The sequence below is a fragment of the Schistocerca gregaria genome, chromosome X, assembly GCF_023897955.1.
Source record: "Schistocerca gregaria isolate iqSchGreg1 chromosome X, iqSchGreg1.2, whole genome shotgun sequence".
Classification (NCBI taxonomy): Eukaryota; Metazoa; Arthropoda; class Insecta; order Orthoptera; family Acrididae; genus Schistocerca; species Schistocerca gregaria.
In genome coordinates this window covers 664,417,384-664,436,885 of record NC_064931.1, presented here as the reverse complement: position 1 = coordinate 664,436,885, position 19,502 = coordinate 664,417,384, and the positions used below count along the sequence as shown (strand labels likewise).

Sequence of the window (19,502 nt, the reverse complement as noted above, 5' to 3'; positions counted from 1 at the left end):
AATCAAGGACAATTTCTTGAGCTTTAAAATGCAAAAGTAATGGAATTTAGTCTTTATTTAGTTCCCAGTAATTACATTATTATATAGTTATCGAAATTTTGTAAATACACTATGTATCTTTGTGTGTTTTACTTAATCTTATTATTAGCAGCTTTTTTGTGTGTGTAATGTTTCTGGCTATGTGCTTTCTGCATGTTTTCTGTTTAAACAGTGACAACAAATAAGACTGTTCTGATTGTCACTCAGTGTAATTTATTAAACATTCTTCAAACTCATTGCTCTCAGTCTACAAATTACCTTCATTTTCTTTCTTTAAATATATGAGTACTGTCATTTGAATAACTATCGTTTTTATATCCTTTAGTTTAGTTATTAGTTCCTACTGATAAAGTAACTTTGATGTACCGTAAATGATTTTGTTAATGGGAAGAAGAAGAAATTTTGATTCAGATAGTGTAGAAATATCAGTTTTTATTAGTGTGATCCAATGTCATTGTATTTTGCTGTTTAGTTAGATTTTCTTTGCGTATTTTGTTTCTTGTAATTTAGTATCATTATAAGAAACACACTGTATTGAAAACAAATGTGGGTTATCATAGTGTTATATCTTCTAGTGTAGAAGAAAAAAAAGGTGTAGTCCATAATAAATAAGACATAGTTTACAAGTATGTAACATTGTGAAAGTAATTGTAATATTAAGATATTTCAGTTTATGGATCTGTCACCAGTAATTGTCTGGGCCTAAACTTGTAACTAATCAGGAAAAAATACTTATCGCTGATAGTTTGAAGGTTATACATGTACTTTATATGTAATTTTATTTGTACTTAATGTGTTTACTGTTACAAGAAATTAAGTTCATAGCAGGTTTCTTATATTTGTTAGGCGCTGCTGTATGCATAGTATTCATGTGTAAGCTGTTTTTACATTTAGGTGATTAAATGTTGTGGGAACTACTAGTTGTAGATTTTAATGTCGTAGTTTTCATGCATCCTAGCATGCGGACTGTGCATGAGATTGGTAGCAGGTTGCCAGATAAATCCAAAGCAATGATCATACATTTACACATTATTTGTGTTAATCATGCATTCTGCAATTTAGATGTTGTTCTTAGCTAAATTTGAAATTTTTATCAATATTAAGAATAGTTAGATCTGTGTTTACATATAATTAACGGAGCAATTTACATGTTTTCCAGAGCCACTGTTGAACTAAGTCAGGTGACCAAAAAAGGAAAAGTTGGAATGGTACGTATAGCATAAATCTTGGATAATAATATACCTCTCTAAAAGAACCTTGATCTCAGCTTGAATGACTGCTATGTTATCTTATCTATAATGTTATTTACTATGGTAGTAACAAGTGAATTTAAGGAAAATTAGGATTTTCTAATGAGTAAATAGAAGATAAAAGTATCAGTTATTATTAAATTGGTTGGGGTGTCAGAATAAAGTTTAAAATGATTTGCTACATAACTCTATACAGAGGGCTATTTAGTGGTGTGCAGCCTCTACAGAACTTCATCATGACTGAATTGTGCTTTTGTTTCCCTATCCCTGCCCCCTTCTCCCCTGCCCCCAAATCCCAAATTTCCTTATAGTAGTAGTTCCCATTGTTAGTGCCTTAATGTGCTAATTTGTATGCATTGGGAGGTTAAATAATGTCATTTAATTTTTGTCATATACTGTATTTATATTTGATAATATGATGAAAAGGATAGTTGCTACTCACCATATAGCAGAGATGCAGAGTCTCAGATAGGCACAACAAAGTGACTATCAAACAAAGCTTTTGGCTAAACAGGCCTTCATCAGAATAAATGACACACACACACACACACACACACACACACACACACACACACACACACACACAGGCTGCCAAGGTCACACTGTGAGCAGCAGCGCATGACTGGAGAAGCAGCTGAGTGGTGGGGATAAGGAGTAGGCTGTGGCAGGCAGAGGAAGGTATAGTAGGGTAGGGGTGGGGGAATGTAAAGTGCTGCTTGAGGGAGCACATAGGGATAAAGTGGGAAGAGATTAGGGCAGCTAGATGTAGATGAGATGTTAGACAGAGGGGCGGGAGGGATGGGTGGGTGGGGCGGCAGCGGAAAAGGAGAGAAGTAAGAGGACTGTGGGTGGGTTGGTGGAACAGAGGGCTGTGTAGTGCTGGAATGGGAACAGGGAAGGTTATAGGTGGGTAAGGAAAATTACTAGTGAAGGTTGAGGGCAAGATGGTTACAGGAACGTAGGATATATTGCGTTTTCACTGTAGGGACTGGGGGAAGGAGAGAAGGTCGAACAAGTCCTGCATTATTGAATTTAGGAGTGGGGCAAAAGGGGAGGCGTTTGGGAAGGACTGATACTTTTGTGGACCTTAGGCTTTTGAAGGAATGGTTCGTGACTGTGTTTTGGGTGTCTTTGGGTTCTTGATTCTGTATGGTGGTGGGAGGGAGTTTTTGAGGGTGGGGTAAATGTCATAGGTCTGCAAGGCAGGGTTTGTCAGCTGTGAGGGGATGTGGAGGAGGTTTGGATGCTGTTATAGAGGCAGTGGACAGTGGTAGTCCAAAGCGGGAGTAATAAGTGAGCAGGGTGGAGAGTTTTGAGTTGGCATTTTGCATGCTGCTCTACTTCCCGGAGGGCAAGAATTTCATCATGTGATACGGAATCCAGGAATCTGGGATTACATACCAAGAGAATTTTACAGGTGGAGAGGAGGTATTGCAGGGTGGTTTGGGCCTGATTGACATGGTTTTACAGGACTGTGTTGATGAGGGTTAAGGACTGGCGAAATCTGAACAAATGAAGGTCATTGTTGAAGAGGAAGTTGCATCCTGAGATGGGTAATGTTATAGGAAAGCCATTCGGGAGTTACTATGAGACAAGCAACACTCCAGAAAAAGTATGTGGGACTGGGTTCTGGTTAGGGATAAGGAAACATTTCTGTGTGGAGCAGATGGATGGAGCCAAGGATTCATAGTGGAGGATAAAAACGTGTAAAAACACTTAAATAATGTAGAAATGAGTCTGAAAAAATACACCAAACATGAGAAAAATTTTGAAAAGGATGAAACAGATGAAGTATGTGGAAACAAGCTGAAATTTCAGAGAGTAGGCCAATGGTGAAAGGCAAAAACCAACAGAAATCAACATGAAAACTGAGAGATCAAAGAAAAATAAAGAAAAAGATTGTAATGTGGATCTTAAATCTGTGAAGAAGGGGGGTGAGTATGACCAGATTAGGTGACGTATGGGATAGGTCTTGCATCTGTGTCTATTACAGGGATATGAACCATGAGGCAAGGGGTTAGGAGCGGGAGTTGTGTATGGGTTCAGTGGGCAGCGGAATACCATTGTGGGAGGGGTGGGAAGGATAGTGGGTAAGACATTTCTCATGTCAGGGCATGAAAAAAGGTAATCAAGACCTTGGCAGAGAATGTGATTCAGTTGTGCCAGTCCTGGGTGGTACTGAGTCACGAGGGGAATGCTCCTCTGCAGCCAGACATTAGGACTTTGGGAAGTGGTTGGTGACTGGAGAGAGAAGGCACAGATCTGTTTTTCTACAAGGTTGGGAGTGTAATTACAGTCTGTGAAGGCCTCAGTGAAACCCTTGGTGTATTTCGAGAGGGACTGCTCATCACTACGTATACAGCAGCCATGGGTGGCTAGACTAGTAGAAGGGACTTCTTGGTAATGAATGGGTGGCAGCTGCCGAAATGGTGGCATTGCTGATGGTTAGTAGGTGCTGGTGGTTGTTTTTATGTTGTAACACTGGACTTTAATTGCTGAACTGACTGTAAACTAATTAAATGAGAGAGATCTTGTGTTGCATCTTAACAGACACATGTAGTTTGAGAAATATATCTGGGCATAACATGGCAAAGCAATATGAAATGGAATGATCATGTGAGGATTACAGGTGAATGGTTGACTTCGTTTATTGGGAGAATTCTAGGAAAGTGTATTTCATCTGTACAGGAGACCACTTGTAGGATGTTAGTGTGACCTATTCTTGAGTATTGATAGTGTTTGAGATCTGTACAAGGTCGGATTAAGGGAAGACATTGAAGCAATTCAGAGACAGGCCTGCTAGATTTATTACTGGCAGAGTCCAACAACACACAGGTGTTAATGGAGATGTTTCAGGAATTTAAATGGGAATCCCTGGGGGAAAGGCTACATACTTTTCGAGGAACACTTTTGAGAAAATTTAGAGAACTGTCATTGTTAGCTGACCTCAGAACAATACTGGTGACTCCAATATACACTGCGTGTAAGGATCACGAGGATGAGATACAAGAAATTAGGGGTCATAGGGAGACATATAGATAGTATTTTTTCCCTTTTCTATTTGTGAGTGGAAGAGGAAAGGGAATGACTAGTAGTAGTAGTAGTAGTAGTAGTAGTAGTACGGAATACCCTCTGCCATGCACCGTAAAGTGCATAATGGAGTATCACTGTAGATGTCAATAGTAATTTGTTGTACCATGTATTATTGCTGTGTCTCTTATTTCAGAATACCTATACTGCCTAACTGCTGTTTCTTGACATTATGGCACTTCTGTAACTTCGTAATACAATGACTAATCATTGCAGATTATCAAAATGCAGACTAGTTGTTACACTTGTTTACAGTGTATAGCATAAAATAACTGTTACAATTGATGCAGCAAAATTAGTAACAGATTAACTATGAGTTTCCTTTGTTATTAAAGTTTTCAAAATATTTTCAGTGGCTGACTTTAGAAGGAGCAAAGCGTGGCATGGTACATGTTCGTATGACCTGGTTAACTCTAAGTAAGGACAAGAATGACCTTGCAGCAGTAAGTATGTTTGTATTGTATAGTAATTAAAATTTTGTAACATCAGATTGATGGAACTGTTTCTTAGTTTTATTCATAATAATAATAATAATAATAATAATAATAATGGTGAGGTGAATTTGGAAAATCTCTAGAATAAATTTCCACACTAAAACATTCTCCTTTTGTTTGATAACTTAATGTGTGTACAATTTGAGACTAAATACTGGAGAGTCTAGCTCTGGCATGAAAAAAGTTTTGAAATTTAGTGGCAGATAAATATTTTACGAGTAAAATGTTTAAATTAATTTATCCTGTGGTTTTTACAAGAAGAGTAGGTATGAACTTTGACATTTCTCATTCTGTTACATGCAAGTTTTGAACTTAGTTGCTCAAAGGCAGCTGCAGATTGTGTAGCTTGAAATTTAACAATTAGTTGTAGTGAGGATAACCATCGCCAAATCAACTAATTGTAGAGTATATGAGAGGAAACCAAGCTTTTTATCAGTCTGACATTTATCATCCTCATGATAACCACCAAAAGGCAATATTCTGCTTATCATTAGTGTCGGATGGGTCGTATGTAACTCATCATTTTAGAGTATACTGTACATTGCACTTCCAATGATGATTGGAGGAAATTATTTTATGTTGTCATAAATTTTGATATTGCTGTCATCTATACACCATTATTGGTTTCTAGGTTAATATATGATACCTTCTTAATTTCTCAGAAAGGTCCTTTTAAATGCCTCTGGTGAAAATTGGCTATGTCCACATAATAATGGCACCCACACAGTTGTAGTAACCTCTCTACCCCCCCCCCCCCTCTCCCCTTTACTCTCTCTCTCTCTCTTTCTCTCTCTCTCTCTCTCTCTCTCTCTCTCTCTCTCTCTCTCTCTCAACTGATGTCAATGTCATAGCAATGGGGGGAAAAATGTGTAGCTCTGTGTCCATTCAGAATATTGCAACACTGGTCTAACCATTCTATCAGTTTAAAAGATAATTTAAAAAAAAAAAAGATGACAAATTTCAACAGAAAATGAGTTTGAAAAATCTAATCGTCTTAATACTAGACAAGTTTTATTTGCTCAAACCACAATAAATATTTACATAGACATGGAGTTCAGCAATTTAAATTGCCATCTTCAGATCATCTGTGTATATCAACCACTGTGCCACTCAGTGTAATGCACTGTCAGCTACTCAAAAACATTTTGGAAGCATCTCACTGAATAAGGCATGCAAGTGTAACATAATACATCATATAATTAAACCATATTTATGGTATCATGCACAAAAGTTTCTGATAAAATACATTTGATTTACTGGGAATTGTTTGCTGTGTCATATTGACAGCTGACAGCACACCAGCTGTTAATACAAACACAGCAAGCAATACCCTTTGTACCAAATGCATTTTATCTGAAATTTTTTGTGAGTGTTTACCACAAGTATTGTTTTATTATATGAAACATGATGTTACACTGGAGCATCTTCAGCAACAAGTTGCTCCCAAATATATTCACCGAGTAACACAGTGGATGTTGTATGTAGATGATCTGAAGAGGGCAATTTACGTTGCTGAAACTAGTTGTCTCCATATGTACATTATGTGATGAAAAGTATCCAAATACCCTCAAAAACATACGTTTCTTTCACATTAGGTGCATTGTGCTGCCACTTACTGCCAGGTACTCTATATCAGCGACCTCAGTAGTCATTAGACATCATCAGAGAGCAGAATGGGGAACTCACAGACTTCGAATATGGTCAGGTGATGTGGTGTCATACATCTTTACCGAGATTTTCACACTCCTGAACATCCTTAGGTCAACTGTTTCTGATGTGATAGTGAAGCGGAAACGTGAAGGGACATATACAGCACAAAAGCATACAGTCCGACCTCATCTGTTGACTGACAGAGACTGCCAACAGCTGAAGAGGGTCATAATGTGTAATAGGCAAACATCTATCCAGACCATCACACAGGAATTCCAAACTGCATCAGGAGCCACTGCAAGTACTATGACAGTTAGGTGGGAGGTGAGAAAACTTGGATTTCATGGTCAAGCAGTTGCTCATAAGCCACACATCACGCCAGTAAAGTCCAAACGACACCTCGCTTGGTATAAGGAGTGTAAACATTGGACGATTGAACAATGGAAAAACATTTTGTGGAGTGACGAATCACAGTACACAATGTGGCAATCGAATGGTAGGGTGTGGGTATGGCGAATGCCTGGTGAACATCTGCCAGCATGTGTAGTAAAATTCGGAGGCACTGGTGTTATGGTGTGGTCAAGTTTACCATGGAGGGGGCTTGCACTCATTGTAGTTTTGCATGACACTATCACAGCACAGGCTTAAATTGATGTTTTAAGCACCTTCTTGCTTCCAACTGTTGAAGAGCAATTTGGGTATGGCGATCGCATCTTTCAACATGATCGATCTTCTGTTCATAGTGCACGGTCTGTGGCGGAGCGTTTACTTAACAATAACATCCCTGTAATAGCCTGGCCTGCACAGAGTCCTGACCTGAATCCTATAGAACACATTTGGAATGTTTTGGAACATCGACTTCATACCAGTACTCACCGACCAACATTGATACCTCTCCTCAATGCAGCACTCAATGAAGAATGGGCTGCCATTGTCCAGCACCTGATGAAATGTATGCCTGTGAGAGTGGAAGGTGTCATAAAGGCTAAGGGTGGGCCAACATCATATTAAATTTCAGCATTACCAATGGAGGGCACGACGAACTTGTAAGTCATTTTCAGCCAGGTATCCAGATACTTTTGATCACATAGTGTATTTATTGAAATCTGGGCAAACAAAGCTACTCTGGTACAAAGATTACATTTTTATGATCCAGAGACTGCTCTGCTGCTGGCTGTGTCAGGTAACTAGAAAATAAATTGATGTGAATTCTTCTGCAATTTCTTTCTTCCTTGGGTGTTAAGCTCTACATACTTTCTTTTCAAATGTTTGTGTAGTGTGTAATACTTTCTACAGACTTTGACAAAATTTTGCATCAAATCTGATGATAGCAGTTTCTGAACTGTTTTTCCCACTTTGTCCTCTGTTTGAAAGTACTTATTGCCTAGGAACCTTTTTGTAATCGGGGAAACATGTAGTAATCCCTGAAATAAGATGAGGACCATATGGGACTTCATGTCAGTACTGCCAACCAGAGTTTCAAAACCAATTCCAGTGGACAGGAGTCCATAGCATCCCTTTTGGTTAGAGTCACAATGTTTTTTTAAAGGTTGCATAAAATTCTGCTCTCTTTCTTTCTACTTGTTTCTGTATAAAGTCCTTCAGAGAAGTGCTATCTAACCCAAAAGACATTTACTGTATTAATATAGATGGTGAACTTGTTTCTCGCCCTGCCTCCTACAGAGAGCTTACCAAGCAAATGCTTGTTTCATTCAAGGATCATGGCAAATGTCTGTCTCTTTGCACGTTACAGGGTGATTTGGCAGTTCATCACTTTCCTCTTGACTTTAGATAGAAAATGACAAGGTTCTGGCACATCTGTTCACTTCATGTTGTTGCTATCAGCGAAGAGGAAACATTCTTGAAGCTCAGATTTATGAACACATCGTCATTAAACTGTGTCAAGACAGTGTTTCAAACAGCAGTTAAGGACAATTTGTGATTACCTTTAGTTGAAAGAACTCTAAAAAGATTTTATGGCACCAAGGCTGTTGACAACCACATGTCTACTGTCCACTTGCTGTAATTATCCAACAGGAAAATGGTGCACTTTTTGTCATTGTTGTGCGTTACCAGAACTATGGATGCTTATTAACTTGATACTGCTTTTTCGGTTTGTGACAATTGTTTTTGTAACAGTAATTTTCTTTTTTACAGGCATTGCAAGAAACACAAATGCTGAGAGTTACTTCCATGAGCACTGCTGTCCTGGTTGTTTTTGTGGATTCAGTTAAAAACCTGCCTGTGAGTGACCCATGTGAAAAAATTCTCTCTCTCTCTCTCTCTCTCTCTCTCTCTCTCTCTCTCTGGTGTGTGTGTGTGTGTGTGTGTGTGTGTGTGTGTGTGTGTGTGTGCGTGTGTGTGTGTGTGTGTGCGCACACTACTTCTTTACATTGTATCTGCCTGACAGAAAAAACAATGTTGTTAGTATAATGTGAATAAACTGTGTGTAATAAACATATTCAAGTTGAACAATTTAATGACTCCAAACTTTTTTTTCATAGAAATGTTGCACCGCACTTCACATTTGGATGACTTTTATTGTAATAAAACACAGGTCACAAGCTGACTGTCAGTACCATTAAAGATGCAACTTTTGGCCAATGCATGTGAAAATGGTGAGGACTACGGTCAAATGAGGCACTAAAGAAGGGAGCGTGGTGATTAGTTGCTCCTTTGTAGGTTGTAGTCTCTTAATTTAACACTGCCTACATACCTAAAGAAATTCCTGCTGCATAATGTCATTTCATGTTTTAATGCCATGTTGGCTATGACAGAGTAACTAACGACTAGACCTTGAGTAAAACGGTAATGCTAAGTCCTGAGAGGTACCACCAGATAGTGATCACCAGTGCATGATGTCAGTTAGACGTAATGTCATACGATCCCACATGTGTATAACATTAGAATTAACGTAGGTAATTCAACTTCAAAGGTAGTATGCACCAAGTAACTGTAACAGCAAAATTATACAAATTATACGTAAGAGACACTGTTTGATGTAAAGTATCATAAATGGTGATCTACAACATTGGAATAATTCATTGTTGTTGTGTTTTTGATGGAATGGCGGCATAATACGGTAGATGAAATATTAACAGATTACATCATACAAGGTATATAGCAGAATTGCCTTTAGAGGAAAACTACGCAGTCAACATTTACAGATAAACGAAGTAGGATTTGACCTTATCGGTAGATTTCCTTGCAAGCGAAGGATGACAGAACTTAACAATTATGTAATAGAAGACTGCAAAACAAGCCAATATGCAATGTAGGATAACATTATGAAAACCTTTTAATGTGTAATTTTTTTTAAATATGCACCAGTCTCATAATGTACATGTAATAAAATTTTCTTTATTAAATTTACATTTGTACGTCAACGTTCTATCACTGAGTAAAATTGTAGTTGGTTTACTACCATTGGGCACCATTTCTGAAAATGGGTGGTGTGGCTAGCCATATGAGGAAAGTTGCCAGAAGTTAATTTATTGGCCTGCTGTGTTTATAAATGTTATGTACAAATGGTAGTCACATACAGTTGCTACTTCAAGTATGAAATCAACATTCTCCATTTCTTCCTAGATTTTTCAGCCTCACCCTTAGTACTCTTTTGGGACTCAATTTTCAACCTTGGCTTAGGGTTGATCTTACTTATATCTCGGACTATGCAACCCATACTGCTGCGCGTTTCTTGACAAAGCCTATCTTGATATTGTTTTATTTGCCTTACCTTTTTGATGTTTTTGTAAGGTATTTGGTCTTATATTGCCGCTTAATGGTTAACAGATCACGTAGCTTGAATGTTTTGACCTAGACATTGAGGTAAATTGTAACATTACATTGCGACAAGGTTTCTTGTAATCAAATTTTCACTACCACTCTTATCACAACAAATACATTTTATTTTCATTAACCAGTAGATTATAAGCCAAGTTAATGATACCGTAGTCTGCAATCAGTGTGTTGTGTACTTCGGTATTTATTTTCTTGTCACTTAGCTTAAGTCTACACTATTTTATGTATGGTAAAAATATGCTATTTCTTCTTCAACTATGAAATCTATGTTCTCCATTTTTTGTGGATTTTCACCTTTACCATTTGTACATTTTGGGATTTGATTTAGGACCTAGATCACAAGCTGAAGAGCATCACTCTGATTTTGTCAAATCATTAGCATACTACAGGATGCTACTCTTATGAAATTGCAGCTTGTACCTTAGTACTGAAAGACTCCCACTTTGCGTATGTTACAGGTCTTATAAGAATAGTAGTAATGCAATCTTTATAGTACATGGTATTGAATTACAGGCTCTCTCTCATAAGTCGTCAGGCATATTTTCTCTGGAGTTTCAGTAGATATTTGCTATTTCATTTTTGCAATGTGTAGATGGAGTTGATCCAAACAAATACTGCTCATCGCAATTTTCACGTGATGACCAGTGTCAGCAAAAAGTGTTGGTTTGTTTCCCATCACAAACTGATTTTCAAAGTGGAATTTCACATGCCCCTCCATAGAGCAATCTCAGATAAGTCTAATGTGATAACCTTTTGAGCAATATGTAATAACGGGGCAGTAAAACAGAAAGAATAACCAATATTCCAGTTGTGACTGAGTATCACTGCTATATGGTCGTAGCAGTCAGTGTGGCCGGTTTGACATGTGAGTCACAGGTGGGGCACTGGTTACTATTTATGTTTTACTGTCCCTGTTAATACATATCGCTAAAGTAGATATCTCACTATTTGGGACCACTCAGTCGAATGGGCATATCAAATTCCACTTTAAAAATGTTTTTGTTTGTGATGGGAAGAAACTGATGCTTTCTTTTGACACTGGTTATTGTATGAAGCATGATGAGCAGTATTTGTTTGAACTCTAGCTGCAGTTTGAAAACACAAAATTGCAAATATCTTTTGAAACACCACAGAAAATGTGTGCCTGACAATGTAAGGACAGAGACCCGGTAGCAAACCCAGTATTAGTATATGGCAGATAATGCCTCGATTACTAAATAAAATAATGTTTTGCTGCTCATGCCTACTTATTCAGGATGTGAAAGTAAAATACCACTTAATTTGCACATCACAGTCAGCCAATAAGTGTAACTTGTGATAACTTCCCTCATATACCTAGCCACACAATGTATTTTCAGAAATTCTCTCTAATGGTTGTTAATGAACTATAGTTTTATTCATACAATGATGACACATTGATGTAAAGATGTAAATTTAATAAAGACAGTTACATTATATATATCCTATAGCTGAGGCATGTTTTCCTAAAAAATTTCATATGTGAAGTGTTTTTCATATTGCTATCCTACACCATGTGGTGGCTTGTTTTGCAGTTTCCTATCATACATTTGTTAACTATTGTCATCCTTTGCTTGCAGCAAAACTGACCAGTAAGGTCAATTCCTCCTGCAAATCTCGACTGTGTAGTTATCCTCTAAAAGGCAGTTCTATTATATATTTTGTATTATGTAACCTATTAATTTTGCATGTACTATACACTGAGGTGACAAAAGTCATGGGATACCTCCTAATATTGTGTTGGACCTCTTTTTGCCTGGTGTAGTACAGCAGCTCAACATGGCATGACACAAGAAGTCGTTGGATGTCCCCTGTAGAAATGTTGAGCCATGCTGTCTCTGTAGCCATCCGTAATTACGAAAGTGTTTTTGATGTTGGATTTTGTGCATGAACTGACTTCTCAATTATGTCCCATGAATGTTAAATGATCTTCAGGGCAAGATCATTCACTCGAATTGCCCAGAATACCTGTGGCCAGGTGACATGGCACATTGTCATCCATAAAAATCCCATTGTTGTTTGGGGAATGGAGTCCATGAATGGTGGCAGATGGTCTCTAATTAGCTGAACATAGCCATTTCCAGTCAATGTTTGATTCAATTGGACGAGTGTACCCTTTCCATAACATGTAAACACAGCCCACATCATTATGAAGCCACCACCAGCTTGCACGGTGCCTTGTTGGCAACTTGACTCCATGGCTTCAGGTGGTCTGCACCACACTTGAACTGTACAATCAGGTCTTACCAGCGGAAATCAGGATTCATCTGACCAGGCCACAGTTTTCCAGTCGTCTAAAGTCCAACTGATATTGTCACGAGCCCAGGAGAGGCACAGCAGGCAATGCCATGCCGGTAGCATGTGTCATCTGCTACCATAGCTCATTAACACTGAATTCTGCCACACTGCTATAACAGATATGTTCATTGTACATCCCACATTGATTTCTGTGGTTATTTCACACTGTGTTACTCATCTGTTAGCACTGACGACTCCATGCAAACACCACTGCTCTCAGACATTTAGTGAAGGCTGTTGGTGGGAGGTAATGTCTGACATTTGATACTTGCAGCACACTCTTGACCCTGTGAGTCTTGGAAATATTGACTTCCCCAGTGATTTCCACAGTGGAATTTCCCATGTATCTAGCTCCAATTACCATTCCATGATCAAAGTCTTAATTCCCATCATGTGCCCATAATAAGATCAGAAACATTTCACATGAATCACCTGATTACAAATGACAGCTCCACCAATGCACTGTGCGCTTTTATACCTTGGATCCACGATAATACCATCATCTGTATATGTGAATATCACTATCCCATGACTTTTGCCTACTCGGTGTATTACTTCATCATTACATCAAAATAAATAAATCCCAATTAATTATTCCCATATCATGGGCCACCATCTATGACACTTTACAGCACACTGTCTCTCGTTACATACAGTGTGTGTAATTTTGCCGGTATGATTACTTGGTGCATACTGGTTTTTATGTTAAATTATCTTTGTTAATTCTAGTGTTATACAATCATGGGACCTTATTACAATATTTCTAATTGACAACAAGCATTGCGGACTGCCATCTGGAGGTGGTGTTTGTGGACTAGTGCTGTTTCAACCTGTGGTGTATGACTGTTTGGCTGTTTGCCCTGTCGTAGGCAGTATCCTGGTGGTACAGCACTAAATTGAAACAAGATCCTGGAGTAGAGAACATTCCCTCAAACTTATTGAGATCCTTGGAACTATTTCACCAGGTATACAAAATATGAGAGAGAGACTAAATACCCTCAGACATTCAAGAGAAGTGGAGTAATTCATATTCCAAAGAAGGCATTGCTGGAAAGTGTGAATATCACTGAACCATCAGTTTAATAAGTCATTGTTGCAAAATACTGCTAAGAATCATTTGGAAAAGATTGGAAAAAACTTGTATAAATGACCTCGAGGAAGATCAGTTTGGATTCCAGACAAATGTATGAATGTGCGTGGCAATACTGACCCTTCAACTTATCTTAGGAGATAACCTGAAGAAAACCTATGTTTATACCATTTGTAGATTTAAAGAGAGCTTTCAACAGTGTTAACTGAAACACTCATTTTGAAATTCTGAAGGTAGTGAAGATAAAATACAGACACAAAAAATTATCTACAATATGTACTGAAACCAGACTGCAGTTATACGAGTCAAAGGACATGGAAGGGTATTAATGGTTGAGAGATAGGTAAGACTGTGTTGTATTCTATCATTGAAGTTATTTCATGTATACATTTTAAAAAATGGTAAAGGAAACCAAGATGTGATTTGGAAAGGGAATTAAAGTTCATGGAAAAGAAATTAAAACTTTGAGGTTTTGTCAGTGACATTGTAATTTTTTCTGAGACAGAAAAAGACTTGGAAGGGCAGTTGGACAGAATGGATAGTGTACTGAAAAAGAGATTATGTGGTCAACATCCTTGAAAGTAAAACAAGGGTAATGTAATGTATTTGAATTAAATCAGCTGATACTGGTAGAGTTAGTTTATGAAATAATACACTAAAAGTAGTAGATGAGTTTTGCTAGTTGAGCAGCAAAATAAGTGGTGATGACTGAAATAGAAAGAATTTAAAAGAAAAACTGGCTGTAGCAAGAAAAGTGTTTCTGAAGAAAGGAAATTTATTAACATAGAATATAAATGTAAGAATTAGGAAGCCTTTTGTGAAGATATTTGTGTGGAGTGGGTATGGAGTGGAGATATTTGTATGAAGTGGAGTGTATGGAGAATATTTGTATGGAGTGTGAAGCATGGATGATAAACAGCTGAGACGGGAAGAGAATATTAGCTTTCGAAATGTGGGGTTACAGAAGAATGCTGAAAATTGATAGGTGGATTGAATAACTAATAAAGAGGTGCTGTATCAAATTTGGGGAAAAACAAATTTATGACACAACTTGACCAAAAGAAGGGATGGGTTGAGAGGACATATCCTGCGGGAGAGCTTCTGTAAAGTTTGGAAGGTAGGAGACGAGGTACTGGCAGAAGTAACGCCGTGAGGACGGGGCGTGAGTCGTGCTTGGGTAGCTCAGTTGGTAGAGCACTTGCCCGCAAAAGGCAAAAGGCCCGAGTTCAAGTCTCAGTCCGGCACACAGTTTTAATCTGCCAGGAAGTTTCATATCAGCGCACACGCCGCTGTAGAGTGAAAATTTCATTCTAAGTAAGTAATTGTGTGTGTGTGTGGGGGGGGGGGGGGGGGGTTAAGGGGAAACCAAGGCTTGAGTACAGTAAGCAGATTTGAATGCCTCTAAGTTGCTGTTGTAATTATTCAGAGATAGGGAGTGTTACACGGAATGACAAGTGTGCAGAGCTGAATCAAACCAGACCAAAGAGAAAAACACTGGAATGATATGTTGATGATGATGGAAGTCTTTACCGTTTGTTATAAAATGCTAATTATCTTATATAAAACACAGTTTCATTGACATAGATTTGTGATACCTGAAAGTTATTTAACTCCTGAAAGAAATCTCATTCATGTGCAAACATCAGAATTTTTACATGTTATTGCTGTTTGTGTATATTTTGGAACAGCAGCAGCATGTGTTTCCTTTGTGCTTTTTCGTTAAGATACTAAGACTCTGTATTGTCACTGGCGTTGTTGAGCAGTTAATACCTGTTTAAGAGAATGTTTCAGCCTCACAATTTTATCGCATTTGCATGTCATCATAGATTTCTTATTTTCAAGTGCCCCACTTTTCCTCATCAAAACTCAAAATTTGTTTTGTATGCAGTGCCCATAACATTGCTTTCATTGGTTATACTGCACAGTTTACAAATGCAGCCTGCAGAACCTTTGTAATTAAAAGCTGAATCATATAGCTACAACTCACTATTATCTTAATTTTCAAAATTATTAGTTTACTGGTTTAGTTTGTAAGATATATATTTTGCAGCATATTGCTGTCCCAATAACTCCATAATAATTTCATCACTCTAGTTCTTTTTGTAATATTGTTGATCTTAATTCTTTGTTGTATTTTGTGCAATAACTGCATTTGGGTAGACATTTACACACATAAAATGAAATTTTATAGTTAATGTATTTTACACTTTGCAGTAGCACATATCTCTATGCTCAAAATTTCTGAGACTCTTAAAACAATGTATTTGCTCCATATGCAACTTAACTACCTCATTTTTTTATTGCATAAGATGGTTAAAGCAAAGAAGATGTTAGAACCAAAGTGACACAGGCATATGCAGGCAGCTCTCTCCAACAAAAGAGCTTTGTCGATGTCCAAACTGATGAAGAGTATTCTGAAACACTATGTTTAGTACAAAGCCTTGTGGAGTAGTAAACAACTACTTGAATATGATGATTTGAAATTTGTTGCTACATAAGGATACTGTAAAAAAAGAGAACAAAAAAATATGAAATGAAGAAGTGCTAGGGAGAGCATGTGAGGAATGTGTGTGTGACAAACCCCTAAAGGGGGAGGGAGGTTAGAAGGAAAGGAGAGGGAGAGGTTAATGAACATGTATTATGGTGGTGCTTAGCACAAGAAGCAACAATAGGGGGAAAGTTTCCAGGGGCAGACAAATATCAGAATATGTGAAAAAGATTGAGGAAATGTAGCATGCAGAGATGAAAAGATTAATCCAAGTGGGAAAAACAAAGAACAGAATTGAAACAGTTGAACAGCAGGTGAGTATTAAATCATCAAATTTTGAATTGAATATGAGGATGACAGAAAAAAACTTTCATTGCACGTTCCAAGTTGATGCCACAATTTATTTCTTTGTTTACTAGTTGTGTAACAATGTGAATAAGAAATTTACTCTTGCCTGTGTGGGGTGAGAAGTGAATTCAAAATCCTATGCATTGTCCTAGTGTCAGTAGACTGATAGGCACTGATTGTGTACCTTGAAATAACATGGAGACATTTGTGCTTTGGAGAACAAACGAGTAAAGTATACATAGGGAAAGAGACTAATTTGAAAATGTGGTGAAATGGAAAGAGCAAATTAGTAATCAATCCAGAAATTGCATTCAGCACCACAATTATATATTAGCCATGCTGCCAATGGATGTGATACATAATTACCTTCCTCAGATCATTTAACCAACTGCTGTAAAGAACTTAGCACCTGTGTAAAAATGGACACTCTCATTTCTGTCCTGATATTTTAAGTGAGTTATCCACAATATCTCATTTATCGTGTTGTAAATAGAGTTTGTCATATGCTGAAGAAAAGGTAGGGTAAATATCTAACTCTGTCCCTTTTTTCCTTACTTGAAATAATACCGCAACAGATTTTTTCAAATCACAATTCACATTGGAAGACATACAAAGGAAATATATTACGTAAACTGGATTAAGAGGTATGGCTGTATAAGAATAAGAGTGATCATAATTTTTATGTTGCTTTTATTATCCTTCTCAGTTTTGGTGAATAGCATGTCTAGTTTGTTATACTGTGAATCACAGTGCTAACATGATATGTGTGGCAACTTACATTTGGATTGTTTAAACTGTTGCAGAAAGCACGCACTACTAGTCTGCCAGATCCATATGTTACATTGACAGTGGGAAACACTACAGAGCAGACTGCAAGTCAGTTCCGTACAGTTCACCCTGTTTGGGAACAGGGCTTTACTTTCCTTGTCAGCAATCCTGAAAATGACACACTTTATATCAAGGTATGTCTCATAAATATGACTTCTCAAAACGAAAAGAAAATTTAGTAAATCTTATACTCTTTTTTCTTTTATAATCTCACTCATAGGGCTACCCCTTCCTCATTTCATAACTCTCTTTCTGTGATTCTTAAAGAGAAGGATGCTGGCCAAGTGAAACACAGTGCAGGACAGCTTATTTATGAATGATTATTGCATGTTTTGATTAGAATGAAACTAACCTTTTTGTGTTCTTTAAACATATCATCATGTTTCAGACAGTTAAAAGTTGACCCATTCCTTTTAGGGTGTGTTTGTTGTTCATAATCCGCAATTGCTCCGAGGAAGCTATTTCTTGATTTAACCCTCTGGGTAACTGGTCAGATTCATATAGTAGGTTTTATATGGCAGTGGAGGACTTCGTTCTCTCCTTGTAACCACTTGCCTCCCATCGAATTTTTGTTGATCATTCCCAGCCAGCTTCTAGAGCTTATCACATGGAGTAGGTTTCAGACAGATGGTAATCAGCCTGCTTGCTTCACTAATTGCTACATCAACACACTTAGCATGGGTGGATTTGTGCATGACAGGGGAGGCAAGTTTGACACTGGAGTAGGAAACTCACAGCGCTCTTGTATTGACCAGTTGTGATCTAGCATCCCAGTTTGAGCCTAAAATTTTCTCAAGTACATTGTTTCTGCATTTAAATTTTATGTCTGAAATAAATTAAATGCATTGTAATGAAATTAAATGAATGGATCACAAATTGAAACATCCCCAGATAGCCAAACTGGTGAGGACACATCTGACAAAACAGGAAATCTGTCTGTGATTTCAGGTTGCATCCAAATTTTCAGTTCTTATGACATATTCATTTAAATACAATAATTACCTCTACAGAGTAATATTCTAACTAGTTACATATCACTAATGATTTCTAGAAATTCTTGGGCATCAGCACTATATTCCTCATTGCTTAGAACAGCTGCTGCAGCACTAAATGTGTATGTTAAACAATTAAAATTATAGCATTGCTTTTCAACTGACTTTACCTTTGCCTGCCTTTTTGTATGGCCCAGTATTAACTTGGAAACTTTGATGGAAGTCTGTAGTCAGCTAAAAGACCTGCTTCTCATGGCCTCCATAGTTTTTATATTAAGTGAACAGTGAATCATGGACCTAACAGTGGAGATCCACACTCTGCAATATGTTTATACCTTTGTACAATATGTCTGATCCCACAGTTTCTCAATGATACACCAAGAAATAGAAAGGTGGTTTTTTTTTTTCCCCTGTGAGAATCAATCCTTACATTTTCATCTTCTCCAGCATTAGAGAACAGATGACTGTGTGTGCAACACCTTGATCTGAGCACTGAGGTCATGACTGTAAGAGGCTTTGGGACATGTCCTAGGTAAAACAACTTGCATGGAGTTACATACAATAAACACAGATGAAAGAAGAAATAAAAATGATCAGTCAGTCCTAGATATCTACTTGATTTCAGCTGGTATAACATTCAAAATTAATGTCATACAAAACTTTTCAGTGGTTTGGGATTGCGTCAGTGTAAATTTCTTTGATCCATGCCTATATTTCATGTTTCTAATTGCCATGGATGCTGTGTAACGTTTCCCTTACGTTGTGATGGTGTCATCTGTCAGCAGAAGCAAAGGGAGGACCTAGTCATGTATTTTTACGGTAGACTCATTGTCATTAATTATCATTCATTATCAGTCTGAGACAAGTGGGCACATCTTCTTGGCTCAGATATTGATCTTATGTAGTCTGAATCACATTTTCCATGTTCCCTCAGCTCTTTCCCATACATCATTTGGCAACACAGCTGAACAACTCATCCAAATGTTCAGGGCGCAGATGACGGACACACGCAACATTAACTGCCTTCTCTAGGAAAGCATGCCTACTGATCAGAGGATTCTGTGCTTATCTGCAGGCATTTTCACCATCTAACTGGATACCTACCACTACCCTCAG

General features: G+C 37.7%; 1 protein-coding gene across 3 annotated transcripts in view; it reads left to right on the top strand.

Moving 5' to 3' along the window:
• Positions 1-19,502, top strand: part of LOC126299036 (extended synaptotagmin-2-B) — a 183,235-nt gene that overhangs the window by 130,295 nt on the left and 33,438 nt on the right. For all 3 annotated transcript variants that reach the window (XM_049990676.1, XM_049990677.1, XM_049990675.1), the window contains exons 10-13: positions 1,199-1,247; positions 4,733-4,822; positions 8,681-8,767; positions 17,370-17,528. In XM_049990676.1, the coding sequence (XP_049846633.1) occupies positions 1,199-1,247; positions 4,733-4,822; positions 8,681-8,767; positions 17,370-17,528 (385 nt within the window). The remainder of the gene's footprint in view (positions 1-1,198; positions 1,248-4,732; positions 4,823-8,680; positions 8,768-17,369; positions 17,529-19,502) is intronic.